Below are 14,543 nucleotides of genomic sequence, written 5' to 3'. Positions count from 1 at the left end.
GGTACGTTCTCTACTATGCGTGCACAGGCTAAAACCCACAACCAGAAGGACTCTTCTCCAAAGAGTACAAAAGCTAACAGAATCTGCATTGCCAACAGGAAGTACTCAGCAGAAGATGGACAGGCTCTTTTTCTCTACCAATGACTTTCTGTCGGAAGCATCTCTGATGTCTGTTCCAAGACGGGGAGGTGGAGACATGTTTACAAGTACTGATGAACACTTCAGCCGACTTGGGGCCTACGATGCCACGTGCTTCGAGGAGATGGCTTGGCCTGCGGCCTCCAGCTGTCCACACATCCTGGCCTCTCCTTGCACCCCTCCTCGTGCAACCCTGCCTCTCCCCACACAGCGCTTTACACGCTGCTCAGGGCAGACCCACCATCTACCAGCGTCCTCGTTAGTCCTCCCAGCTTCCTCGTGTGTAGACCAGATCTGAAGAACCCAGTCACCTCTGTGACAGCACTGTAGCCGGGACAGAGGCCATCTCTCAGTATTGCATTTACAAGCGTCTCTCCAATGCTTTTTTTTGGGTCCGGTCGTGGGGCCTGAACTCTGGGCCTGGGCGCTGTCCCTCAGCTCTTCAGCTCAAGGCTAGCGCTCTACCACTTGAGCCACAGCGCCACTTCCGGCTTTTTTTTCTTTTTGCTTATGTGGTGCTGAGGAATTGAACCCAGGGCCTCGGGCATGCGAAGCAAGCGCTCTACCACTGAGCCACCTTCCCAGCCCCCCCCCCCCATGCTTTTGAGTTGAGTGTCCGTTTAAACCACAGGACCCTTGCTGTCCAGCATCACCCCCCACATCTCTGCTGCATTAACGGAGTCACCGTAGGATGCCAGCTTCTTGCAGATGGTGCCAGGAGCATGGGAAAACTCAGTGTCCATGAGCAAGTGGGAGACAGAAAGCCAAGGATGCGAGGACAGTAGCGTGAAAGTGGCAGTTTTGTCCTCAAAGAACAGTCTACTGTAGCACTGCAGGGGGCAGTGCCGCACACAGCACAGAAGCATGTGCACTTGTGGTGTGCTCATCTATGTTCCTATGTGTGCCGAATGAGCACACATGTGAATGTTTGCATATGTATACAAATGTATGTGCACATAAGCACCTAGCAATTGTGTGCACATACTTAAATGTTTTGGTAAATTGTGGGACTTGAACTCCTGGGCGCTGTCTTGAGTCTCTTTGTGCTCAAAGTGAGCGTTCTACCACTTGAGCCACAGCTCCACTTCCAGTTTTCTGGCAGTTAATTGGAGATGAGCGTCTCATGGTCTTTCCTGCCGGGCTGACTTTGATCCGTGATCCTCAGCTTCCTCAGATCTCAGCTTCCTGAGTAGCTAGGATTACAGGCCTGAGCCACGTGTGCCTGGCTCATTGTGTCCATTTTTGTGTGTAGCATTTGTGCGTGTGTACCTACGCATATGGCTAAGCACAGCTGTGCATGCCTGTGTGTACGTGCACGTGTGTTCTTCACACTCCTCTAGCAGGGCCTCTGCCTGGTTCCAACAGTCTTGTCCCTGCCTGAGCTAGCACCCTTCTGAACACTGCCTCACTCTCCCTTGCTGGCTACTCCCATTAGTACAAACAACGCCCGTGGAAAACAAAACACAGATGATAAAACCAAGAGCAAACCAGACAGCCCCTCCTCAGCCTCTCCTGGAGACTGTTAGGCCTGGGCTGCTCCACACCTGTGCCTCCTGCGCTCTCACGGCTGGGGGCCCCAGGCTGAAGCCCTCAGATCCCACCTCAGCCTCATCTCACAGATCAGCTGACCTCCCTACCTCCGGGGAACATTTCCTACCTCTGCTCTTGGTCCCCTCCTCACTTCCTCTAGTGGCCACTCCTATTTCCCAGCTTGCAGGGCATGGCATAAGCCTTATTCAGCCTCTCTACTCCTCTCCTCCCCCCTTCTCCCGCCCCCCCCCCAACCGTGCACATTCTGCCCCTTCAGGCATGCTGTGTTTGGGGAGGCCTCCGAGGCCTTCAGCGCCTGAAGGCCCGTGTGACTCTGAAGGGTTCAGTGGGCTCTCAGCCCATGCCTCCCAGGTCTTCTTGCAGCTCAGGAAACAGGCACTCATGCCGCCAGAGCCAAAGCCCTGGGGCTACCTTTACTTCCTTTCTCTTCTCACATCCTACGCCAAATCCATGAGCAAATCCCTCTTCCTTCTACACAAACCACAGAGGTGCCCTCAGCCTCTAGCACTGCTACCACCCAGGCCCAGCACCGCGAAGGCCACGGGCCTCAGCCTGCTGCCAGCGCCCGGCTATGTGCACACGGCCGCGGCTCCACGCGGACATGCAGAGCAGCGCGGCTCCTCCTCTTCGTTGTAAACATAAAAATGATGAGAGGCAGCCGGGCGCTGGTGGCTCATGCCTGTAATCCTGGCTACTCAGGAGGCTGAGATCTGAGGATCTCGGTTCAAAGCCAGCCTGGGCAGGAGAGACCGTGAGACTCCTATCTCCAATAAAACCACCAGAAAACCGGAAGTGGCGCTGTAGCTCAAGTGGTAGAGCGCTCGCCTTGAGCTGAAGAGCTGAGGGACAGCGCCCAGGCCCAGAGTTCAAGCCCCACGGCTGACCAAAAAAAAAAAAAAAAATTGACGAGAAGCCATCCCATCATAAGGCCTCAGTATGAAAGAGAATAATCAAAATAAGACAAAACAAAAAAAGTATAGCAGAGCAAAGAGGTAACTTCAAGAAATGAAGTCATCTTGTTAAAACCCACAAAACAATACCCCCTGAACACTAAAGGAGAAAATAAACATATTACAATGGATACTGGCCCACCTCTCTGCTCCCTACAAATGGTAAATATACTTGGAGGAGAAATGGAGCTGTGAAAGTCCTAACTTGCAAGACGAGCGATGGCCAAGGCCTGGGTTCCTGCAGGACGGGCCTGCGCATCCTGGTGGAGTTATGCGGGTCACAACCACGGCAGTTCTTGGAGGAACAGTGACGAAGGAACACGCTTGGGCAGGCGGGCTGTGTGGCATTCAGAACACACAGGTGACGTTGTGATGCTACCAGATTAACCTGCATCACAGAGAACTGCCTTCGTGGGCAAATTCCACAACAGCTAAGCAGTGGGCTTACCCACAATAATTGCAAAGGAGCTGCAAATACAAAACCTTAGCCTGCAAGATGCACAGTATTTGGAGGAAATCTGGTGATCTGGACATCAGGCACAGGCACCGCCTGCCTGCTCACCTCCACAACGCGCAGGTGGAGAACGAGGCTGGAGCAGCACACGTTCAGTGGCGCGGTGGGGCCCGGCTCGTGTCTGTCCGTTGGACCTCACAGGGCCAGACTCCAAGACAATGTCAGTCAACAACATAACGCCTTCAGAAGCAACATCAGAGGAGCCTAGGAGAGTACCGATAGCAGCAGAGAACCAGGTCTCGGGGGCCAAGCTTCCAGAGGCTCTTCCGACAGCAGGACAACCAGCAGGAGCTGTCCACGTGTCAGTCCTGAACTAATGAAGATGGCGATGCTCATTCGGGGGTCTTGCAGGGACAGAGCTGAGCCCAGGCTGTCGCTGTAAAGGAGGGCACTGCTGTCCTCTGTCACTACGCTGCCTTGCTCACCTGCCACAACAACAAAGAACAATGGCTACACAGCAGAGGGTGTGGGGAAGGGAAGGTCTAGGAAGCTGGACCAGGGCCGACAGGCCACACTCAACGAAGACCGCTGCAAAGACAATCTGCCAATCTACAATGTGCCCTTCCATTTGAGCTCACAGACCCAAGATTTATTATCCAAAAGTTGTTGGGGAAGTATCTGGGTTTTCTAACTCATTCAGGACTACACTGTGCCTCATACCTGTACATATTCCTTCAGTGACATATCTGGAGGATGGCACTCATACTTCTAGATTCGTCAGCACAGTGACAATGAGGCCAACGGCAGACTTTTCAGACACAATGGCATAGGCCCTGAAGTTGTAAGAGCAAGTAGGGTGAAGTCAAGAGCCAAGCTGCCACATAAACAGAAAAAGCCAGAAGTGGCGCTGTGGCTCAAGTGGTAGAGTGCTAGCGTTGAGGAGAAGAGCTGAGGGACAGCGCCCAGGCCCAGAGATCAGGCCTCACGACCGGCCACAAAAAAAAAAAAAAAAAAAAGCCAAGTTGTGGTAGAGCAACGGCACACACGGTATGGCTGCGTCGCCACCACATAAACCAGTGGTGGTCCTGGCTCCTTTCCTTCCTCTCCTGCCCCACCCCAACTGCTCCTAGGCTGCCTCTGCACTACAGATGTCATCGATGGGGGCCATCTATACTTTCTAATCATGGGGACAGGTACAGACAGCACTGGCCCTTCCCTGTGCCTTCCTGCTTTAGAGAAAGATGAACTGCCTGGAGCTGTGGCAGGTAGGAGACAGCCATGAAGACAAAGATCAGGCAGCATAGGATGCTGAAGGCAAGAGAAAGCGGGCCAGCCCCAAAGTACTGCTGAAGTAAATCATTTGCCTTCGAGACCCTATAGTGAAAAGGGCAGGCTGTTATTTGTTTAAAAACCAATCGTGAGCTTGCGATGGCTTCCAGCTGGACTTTCCAAATGTGAAGGCTCAGGACCCGAGAGGGGCCGCTACTGCACGCCCTTCCTGAGGCTACTGCCCCAGGTGCTCTGACAGAGCACCAGGAAGAGGAAAGCACAGCTGTGCGTCTGGAGAAGTGGGGGACCCCTATGGGGACAGCTGTCTCGGGACAACTCTCAGCAGGAGCAGTGGCAGAGGCGGGCGCCAAGGGACCTCGGGGAGGGAAGGACAATGCTGAGATCTGGCGCTATCCTTGTAAACTGGAGATGGAGGAAGCCTTACAAACACGTAATTTAGTAAGAAAAGAGGCAAACTCCAGAATAGACAAGAAAAACAGAAGTAAAAACACTCAATGAGCACACAATGAGATAACAAGGCTCATGTTTGTCTCTTTAGACAATCTCCACACATGCGCAGAAGACTCTATGATGGTCAGAGGCAGGAAATAATTACAAACGTCTAAGTGCAGGTGACAGAAGCTGGAAAGACGAGTGGCAACAGAAATGCACGGGAGCGCAGAGCACGACACTTCACTGCTGCTGAGACCGGAAATAAACGGCAAGGACAACACGAAGTACGCAAGACGTTACAAAGCACAGAGCAAACACCTCATGACAACAGCAGTGGTGAACTGGAGGGGAAGCTGGCCCCTCAGAAGAGGCCTTTAGAAGTTACTATCAGGTACAAATAACATCAATTAAAGCTACCAAGTAAGCATGCCTCTCCACTGTCAAAATCTACCTGACTCCTCCTGCCTCCTCTCCCCCACAGTCTCTGTAGCTCAGACAGAACTCATGATCACCCTACTTCAGCTTCCCAAGTGCAAGATTACAGTGCCAGTCAAAACAGGCCTGATTTCTCATTTAAGGAAAAGTCACTAATGGCAGTTCTGCTTTTTGCTTGTGTCTTAGCAGAAAGCCCACAGATAACCTAAATAAATGTATCAAGAAAGAAGAGCAGCTACATTTTACCTCCAGATCCTGAGGAATGCATTTGAAGATCACCTTTGGTGCCAACTCCATGCCAGGAACTATTTCATTAACTAAAAGCCAGCCTTCCACAAAGGATTTTGTAAACCCTGGCATAAAATACTTTGATAAAAACAAAAATACTTATTTTAAAGCCAGGAGCTGGTGGCTCATGCCTGTAATCCTAAGTATTCAGGTGGCTGAGATCTGAGGATTCCAGTTCAAAGCAGGAACTATGAGACTCTTATCTCCAGTTAACCACCAAAAAAAGCCAGGAGTGGAGTTGTGGCTCAAGCGGTACAACACTAGCCTTAAGCACAAAAGCTCAGGAACAGTGCCCAGACCCTGAGTTCAAGCCCCATGACCAGGACAAATGAACTAACCAAAAAAAAAACCCTAAAAATCCAAAAACCTATTTTAGAAAAGAACACTGGGGGTTGGAGGGCATGGCTCAAGTGACAGAGTGCTTTCCTAGCAAGCATGAAGCTCTGGATTCAATCCTCTCATACCTAGGGAAGGAGAGCCGACAGGAGGATGGACAAACACACAGACATTGGAAGAAAAGAAACTTGCAGTTTTTCTTTAATTTTCAAATTATAACAAAATGAATATAGGAAGATTTTGGAGTAACAGTGTGTGTTTTCTCTGGCTGTGATGTGCAGTGTTTATGCTGTGCTTTTATGAAGCTGTCTTCCACTTGCACCTGCAGTATTTCCATGAGAAGACACGCAGAGCAAGTGGACCTGATGGTCCCAGGACAGCACTGGGCCACGAACAATATGAAAGCTGAACACCAGCTTTAAAATGTACATCACCTGTGTTTACGCTCATGCTTACTCTCTGGAGGCCGTGTGGTCCCATAAGCTGCTTTCTTGTATTATTCTGAATCAGCCCCTTTTTCGCTACAGCTGTATTCCCCAATTCTCAGGCCACGGGTCAGACGGGGAGCACAGGGATGTTTGCTTCCCCACCCTAGTGCAAACCCAAAGAACAGCAGCAAGGTGATCAGACACAAACCACTTGCCTGCCTATTTGGATCAGTTCACATGATACACAATAAAGGATATTAAAATACAATATACACACATATATACACACAAAAAAGAATGATGAATGCTGGTGGGTGACATCTGTAAACCTAGCTACTCAGGAGGCTGAGATGGCAGTACAAAGCCAGCCTAGGCAATAAAGTCCATAAGACTCTCATCTCCAATAAACTACTCAGAAAAGCCAGAAATACCATTTTGGCTCAAGTGGTACAGTGCTAGCCCTTGAGCAAAAATGCTCAGGGACGATGCCCAGGCCTTGAGTTCAAGTTCCCAGACTATCACACAAAAAAATAATTGATTAATTAATTAGTTAATGCTGGCCACTGGTGGCTCATACCTATAAGCCTAGCTACTCAGGAGGCTAAAATCTGAGGATCTCAGTTCAAAGACAGCCAGGGCAGGAAAATCCATGAGACTCTTACCTCCAATAAAATAACTCAGAAAAGGCCGGCAGTGGCACAGTGGCTCAAGTGGTAGAGTGCTAGCCTTGAGTACAAAAAGGCTTAGGGAATGTGTCCGGGCTCTGAATTCAAGCCCCAGGACCACCAAGCAAGAAGAAAGAAAAAGGCAAACTAAAAGGAGGAAATGAACTTTTTTTGTTGTTGTTTAAAGAACAAACCTAACATCACACAGAAGTTATGTTTCTACAGCGGAGAATAAAATGACTAAAATGAACACTACAATATTAGCTAAGAGCCAATTTTATCATTTTAATTTCCGCTGTTTATGCAAGAGCCTAAGTGAACAATGGCCAATAATAGTGAGTGAGTGGAGAAACACACGGCTGATCTACATTGTAATTAGAAAAAGAAGAAGATAAAAATCAGCCCTAATTATGAAACATATGGTGGCACGCACACGGCCTTCTATTGGCCAGCCGGGTTAACACTGCTCCACATTTATCTACCTCATGAGGAAGGAGTCAATTAAATATTTTTCCCCTCAAAATAAAAAAGATGCATGTAAATGTTTTTGTTGTTGTTATTGTTCTTGCACTTAATGAAATGAATGGTGTCTTAGGCTGATTAATCCTTAGCAACATATAGCAAACACATGCGTTCCTGACAGAGCAGATGCCCAAGCACTGGAAGAAAATGGGGACTGTGACTCATGAGCTGGAAAAGCCTGCCTTCTACGAGAAGGGATGAGGGTGTGTCTCCAAACCAGCTCAGTTCCTCTGAGCTGATGCCGCGTCTTTCCCCGCACCCAAATCAGGCCAATTCTTTGACCTATTACAAACAAAATTCTTTTTGCAATCTTCTCCGCTTTTTTGCGAAGAAACACAGAAAGACCGTAGTGCTTTGGGTTTGTAGACAGCCCAGAGATGCCTGAGGGGAAAGTGAACATCTGCTAATATGAAACTTGATCTCTCCCTTCTCGAACTGAGCAGGCAAGACAGACAGAAGCAAGCAAACAAACTGCAGCATGTGCTTCCATTTTCAAGGATAAGGGTTTAAATTTATCAGTCACTCTAATGCAGTGTTCCAAGGAAGGGCTTAACTTACACACATAAAACATTAAACTGTAGACATGTTAACTTTAACTTCTACCAAATAGAATTTCAAATTTTGTTGCTGACTCTTTCAGCATTATCCTCTGATGAAAGGTGAAAAACACAACAAACACATTAAAATTGAACAGGCCCAAAAAGGCCTCAGGAAACATACTGAGGACCATTCTTGGTTCTTGGATTGAGACTTTCCTGCATTGCAACCAATTGGAATTCACGACCCCCCGGAGGCTACAGAGTATTTTATACTGACAATCCTTTGCAGGCCACAGGATGGAGGCCCCTTAATTGAAACCGCCTCTTCGATTTCTCCTTAGAATTGCCATTTAATTCGTGTCGAATATTAATTAAAACAACCAAGCAAAATGCTACTTCATTATCCAAGCACCACATGGGCCTTCCAGATCCTTTCCAGGGTCTAACCAGTGGCCGCTGCCTTGGTTTCTACCATTTGTTTGGTGGTTTGGGTTATGAAACACTACAGGAAAAAAAAAAAAAAAAAAAAAAAGAAATTAGAGCAGTAACAAAGACGCTAGTGGAGATGCAGTGTATGGAATTGAAGAAACGACTCCATTTCCCCTCACGTAAATAGGTCTGCATTATTTTAACACTACCTTAGAGGAAGAGACGGCGGAAGCACAGATCTACTCTGTTAGCGTTGTTATTGCTTAGTGTTCAGACTGAAAACGTCAGAGGCAAAAAGGGAGGTAGAACAGGGCCACTGGCAGAACGGAGATCCTCCCATTCTCACATCATCATCTCAGCCCCAACACTTGGAGAACCTTCAAAGAAGGTCTTCCAAGGTCTTCCTGTAGACCCTCACCCCAAGGAAAACATAGAACAACACCGCCCCCTGGGCTGCCCCGCGCCTCACCTCTAGCTCCTGCTCCCTCTGCAGTGCGAACTGCTTGAAGGACTTGACAATCAGGCCGGCATTGGAGCAGTCGTAGACGAAGATGGAAGGACTGCCCATCCACGTCTGCAGGTCATATATGGACAGAGGGATGTACTGAGTGTAGTTCTGAAAAACAAACAAGGGACAGGTCACACACGCGCATCTCAAGGCTTCAAACTCGGACCAGCACCAGCACCTGCACCTAGCAGATGGGGCCTATGGCGCCAGGACAGACGTTCATCACACTAGGCTTTTACACATCGACTTGTGCAGCATCTTATCAGGCAGTGCTGAGGGCCAAACGGCTGTCCCGGTGGATGTCTGAAGCCCCAGAGCTGCCCTCACAGCAACTAAGTCCATGCCCTCTGCAGCTGTCCCTCCTCACACCCCACTGGCCCCAGGTGTCAACTGTAAGTGGGGGCTATTCACACCTCTCGCCCCTCTGCTGCCCCCTTCCCTGCTTCACCGCCATAGGACACGAGCTCTGAGTGGTGGGCAGGCTCCAGGATTCCCGTGCTTTCCACAGCTGCCCATTCTCTAGGTAGTTTTTAAAATTCACCCTGAAGGGACACAGAGGATTTGGCCATATACACTTTTTAAGTTTATAAAAATAATGTATTTTCACTGACCAAGTGGGACTCCTTCCTGGACGCACGCACTTTGTTTTCCCGCAGGTCCTGTGACTGTGGGCAGTGCAGAGAACACCATCATCTCGCGAGAGGCCCTTCGGACCCCCCTCCCTGCCAACGTCTAAAACCACTCTTCACAGAATACCTTCACTTCCTGCCCTGTCCTCAGAAGTCAGCAGTGTAAGTGGAGGCAAAGGGAGTTGGCTTCCAAGTGGCTGAGCCACAAGTACCACCTCCGGGGTTGTGTCTGGGTTGTTTACAATGTGACCAAGTGAGGCCTGGAGAACCATGGTGTCAAGGTGGCCAGCGGAAGCCTCCATAAGGTGGACCACAAAGTGTCCGGCACAAGTCACTGCCCAGACAGAATGAAGCACTGAGCCACCAGCAGAGAGGAAGGCAGCCGTCGCCGCCGGCATGGCCCAGGACCACGCTCTGCGCACACGCTGCCACTGGAAGCTGTGAGGCCTCCCCTAGTGAGCTGTTCACAGTCGTATTCTGTGAGAGAACACCTGGAAATACACCCTGTAAATAAACTCTCCTCGAAGGGTTCTGGAGATGCCAATTCTGCCTAGATGAATCTATACAGGCAACACAAGCCCAATCAAAATTCCCACAGGATTTTTCCTTTAATGGATTTGACAAGCAGATTCTAAAGTGAATGCAAAAGAGAAATGTACAAGATTAGAGAAAGATTTCTAATAAAGAATAATGGGTAGCGATTCGCACTACCAGACATTAACTATGCTATAAATTTATGGTAATTACAGATTGGTATTGGTGAGGGCAAGACAAACAAATCAACAGAAGAGAAAGCCCAGAAATAGACCCACATACATAACTGTAATGAGTAGAGGAGGGTTAACAGCTCAGAACTCGATGCCACAAAACGTAGCTAACCATCTGATATTGTCAACTCAGGTTCTGCACACACACAAAAACAGAGTAGATTAAAAGGCAAACTGAAAAGCAGAATAGTTTTATTTTATTGTAAGGAAAGCCTTCTTAGGTCACAAACCTAGGAATCCTAAAGAAGCAGACCAACAGGTCTGTTTTCATCCAACAAACTAAAAAGAAAGAAAAAGAATATGACAGAGCTGTATTGAACAAGGCACTCACTCAGTGTTGGTGGGAGTAGACATTAATGAAACCTATTTTAGAAAAGTCTGGCAGAACTGACAAATATCCAACATGCGCATTCATTTTGACTTCCCCAGTGTCCATCCCTAGAAACGTGGGTATCTGCACCCAGAGAGTGGTGTCCTGCCAGGTGCGATGGGCAGGTCACGTGGCAGACACTGCCGTTCTGCCATCGGGCCTCTCACTCCTAATTACCAGACCAGTGCTGGTAAGCTGTCTCCTCGGCAGCCCCGTCTGCTCTTGCAGCCAAGGTGTGACTAATACAGTGACTGAAACGCCCAAATGCTAAGTGCTGCCCTCAACACCCCAACGGCACGGGGAGGAGTCTGGCCACGCAGAGAATAGCAGCCAGGAGATGGCAGAGCTACAGGATGGGAGCAGGCTGAGGCCCAAATGGCTGAACCTGTAGCCTGTCCTGATCCTAACAGAGCCCACACCAAAGAATCAAAGGCACGCGGCCCGGTCCCAGGGTGCAGGTCTCGGCTACTACGGTGAGGTACGAGCCTCCCTTGAGACCAGGAGCTGAACACCACCCTGGGCAATGTGGAGAAACTTTGCCTCAACACAAAACAAAACCAATAAACAATAGGCAAAGTGGGGTCTATGCATCCCTATGTTAGCATCCCCGTTCCCCCGACAGCGCTGCGTATAAACACTCACACAGAATGAGGTCAGAGGCTTGTAAGTCTTACAGTGTAAATCCCAGAACATCATAGATTACATGGCTCCATTTTGGGTGAGGAAAAGCAGGAGTTGTGAGTGTGACACCACTGTTCACCTCATTAGCACGCAAAGACTGCTCTCCACGGACAGACGGTGTGTTCACCACGCTGGAAGAGTACGCGTCCAGCAGCTCCTGGATGTTTCCTAGGGGGTCAAGGTGTGAAGAGCGGCTGTTCGTTCATCTCTGTCCTGCAGGAGTCTTTGTGAAGAAGGGGGACTGCAGGGACCGTGGGAAGGAAGGAAAGGGTGGGTCCTGGGCTCCAGGCGCCCTCTTGGCTCCGGAGTCTGCGGAGTGCGTGAACCTGCAGCTCTGCGCCCGAGGCGGCAGCTCTCCCCAGCAGGGCACACTGTGAGGGAGGGACACCCTGAACGGCCTCCCTGGCGGAGGCCAAAGCAATCCTGTACTCGGGCAGAAGAAAGGACTGAGAAGCAGCCATCACTCAGTATACTTTTAGGCACTGCTAATGCCCTGTGCCGCGTGTGTGCCTTCTATGGTGTTCTAGGCCTGGGGAAAAATCTGAACGTAGCTCGCCCAGTCCTGAGCCTGGTCATTCAAGCAGCTGCCTGTGACATGACCAACGCTATCGCCTCTCCCCTTCCTGGTGCAAGCGGACAGGAACCACGGGCACGGGGAGCAGGAGAAAAAGTTGATACTTTACATTTGCCAAAATCAAGTTATGTTTAAATTCCTGAGGCAGAGAGTTACTTAATTGTGGTTCGTTATACTAATGAAGTACGGGCACATCGGGAATAGCACTGTGGACTCTCCCTCCCCTGCGGCCCGTGGCGGCTGAGGACAGGGTCCCGCTGGGCCTGGGGACTGGCACCCACACACTACGCGCGTCCTGAGGTGCACTGTCCTCACCCGGGCAGAGCAATCACGCTACCAACAGGTGCTCCCACCGACAGGCGCTCCACCACCAACTCCCCCAGACAGGCAGTGTGGTGGGCGGGCGGCCAGCCAGCAGTGTCTCTCCCCCTCCATCAAGGGCCATCCGCACACCCTGCTGCGTCTGTGGCATTCTCGGGAGGCATCTCTCCACCCGCCGGGGGTTGTCCTGTACACTACACCATGTCCAGAGGCATCCCTGGGCTTTGCCCCTCCATGCCAGAACCCCTCCCTTCCCCCATCCCCACGCAGACACAGGTGTGTATACGGGGAAACGACCAAGATCTCCAGGCGCCACCACATGTCCCTGTCGAGGAGGAACCTCCCTGTGTGAGAACCAGCGCCTTGAAAGAGAGACAATTAGATACATTAGCTGTATCTGTCAAGTTTTGTTAAGACAGCAACAATTCAGATGTCTCTATCCCTTAGGGAGTATTAAGATCAGCTCTATCAAATCACAGTGAGGAGAATGACCTTTGAGAATGAGTCCTTACGAGAACAAGAACATGCAGATTCATAGCTCCTCTCGGAAAGGTCCTGGGTAGTTTGTCAAGCTCCATGCTGGAGTTATGGTCCTGCAAACTGGCAAAGGGCAGCTGTGAGCGGAGGCTGGCAGTGTGGGACGAGCCCCCGGGGGCAGGCGCGGAGCACGGGACCCACACCCACAGAGCAACTGTCCTCCATCCCTGCTGCTCCCAGCGCGAGCTCCACACCCACGCAAGACCAGCGCAGAATCCAAATCAAAGCAACTCTCCTTTCTCTTGAGAAAACACACCGAAGGCCATATTTTCATTTCAAACAAAGAAACAAAAATGGGTTGTAGATAATTAATTCATTAAAATCCACTTCATCTGCCAGGTTATAGTTAACATCAGGGGGAAAAAAATTCACTTGCTGTGCCAACCACAAGGGCAGCACAGCTGGGGAGCGCTCAGCCGTACTCGAGTGGGGAACAGGCCGGGCCGTTGGTGGAGGGGAGACCCACAATATGCCAGGAGGAGTGCCACAGCCAGTGCCCCGGGCTCCGCGCGGCCTCCCCTGCTTGACCCAGCCATCGCATCACATGCCCTCACAGAAAGGCCGTCTGCAGACCAGCACTGCCTTATTTGAATCACACACTTAAGAGGAAACTCAAAGTAGCCCAACTTACTATCCTTTCTTTCTACTCCTTCCCATCATCCCTTGTTTCCTTTCTTTCCGCCCTCCTCCTCTTTCTGCTGTCTTTCCCACCATCCATCCCCTCCTCCTGCTCTGACCTTCAGAGGCTCTTGCTGTGCTGATTGCTCCCCACTTCTTATGCCCACGCCACTGGTTTACACTCTTTTTTGTTCCAGTCTCCCTCTGCCCCCTTCTATGTACAAATACAAGTTAGTTGCTTTTGAAATAAAACACGCCTCAGCCCTGTTCTTGAGTCATCGCCTAGCGGCCTTCTCAAATCAGTCTCTATTTTTTTTATGGCAAAAACCACACTGCAGAGAAAACTAGAAAAAAGTCTGTTACCCAAGAACATCACCCAAATACTTAGAAGATTAGCCTATTTTAGTTGCATACAAAGTGACAGGGACACATCAAAAGAACATAGATGTCAGCCTAAAGGAGCTCCCACTAGCCATGCGTGGGATCATCTAAGAATCAAAATATCCTGAAACTTAAAAAAAAAAAAAAAAAAGAAGCCATTATCAAAAGACACCAAAATCAACCTGGAAGAGCTACTGGTGGTCTGATTTAAGCTCAACATCTCAAAGTAGGTATGGAGAGCTAGTTGCTTTGTTTTGTTCAGTTTTTTACTTCTTGGTCCTACTGCCCGACTCTAGCCCTTTTAATATTTATTCATCTTAATTTCCCTGTATCATTTCTCTACCCTGCTCTATCCTTCCCACAACTTCATGTCAATCTTAAAATAGGGGCAAAGGATCAATAGTCTGTGTTCTGCAGCGGCTCTCAAGCTGAAAAGAATCTACCTAGAAAAAGGAACCGGAAGGCTGTTTGCCCATTGCATTTAGGTGATGCTAGGAATTCAATGGGCGGAACAGTCATCTGAGAGGTGGCTCCTCCTCCTCCCCCTCCTTCTCCCCCCCTCCTCCTCCTCTCTTCCTTCCCCTTCCCCTCCTCCCCCTTCTCCTCCTCCCCCTCCACCCCTCCCTCCTCCTCCTCTTTTGATTGTGGGGCTTGAACTCAGGGCCTAGGCACTGTCCCAGAGGTCTTTTGCTCAAGGCTA

The 14,543-nt window shown here is 49.8% G+C and overlaps 1 protein-coding gene across 3 annotated transcripts in view; it reads right to left on the bottom strand.

The window, feature by feature from the left end:
* The window catches only part of Rptor (regulatory associated protein of MTOR complex 1), a 287,902-nt gene that overhangs the window by 142,781 nt on the left and 130,578 nt on the right, over positions 1-14,543 (bottom strand). For 2 of the 3 annotated variants that reach the window (XM_070031607.1, XM_070031605.1), the window contains one exon: positions 8,927-9,073. In XM_070031607.1, the coding sequence (XP_069887708.1) occupies positions 8,927-9,073 (147 nt within the window). Of the gene's footprint in view, positions 1-8,926; positions 9,074-9,576; positions 9,598-14,543 lie in introns of those variants that run through there. The other variant, XM_070031608.1, reaches the window with a different exon arrangement.

This window comes from Dipodomys merriami, unplaced genomic scaffold (assembly GCF_024711535.1).
Source record: "Dipodomys merriami isolate MVZ:Mamm:240054 unplaced genomic scaffold, mDipMer1.0.p SCAF_202, whole genome shotgun sequence".
In the NCBI taxonomy this organism is placed as follows: Eukaryota; Metazoa; Chordata; class Mammalia; order Rodentia; family Heteromyidae; genus Dipodomys; species Dipodomys merriami.
This window is presented reverse-complemented; position numbering and strand designations above follow the sequence as displayed.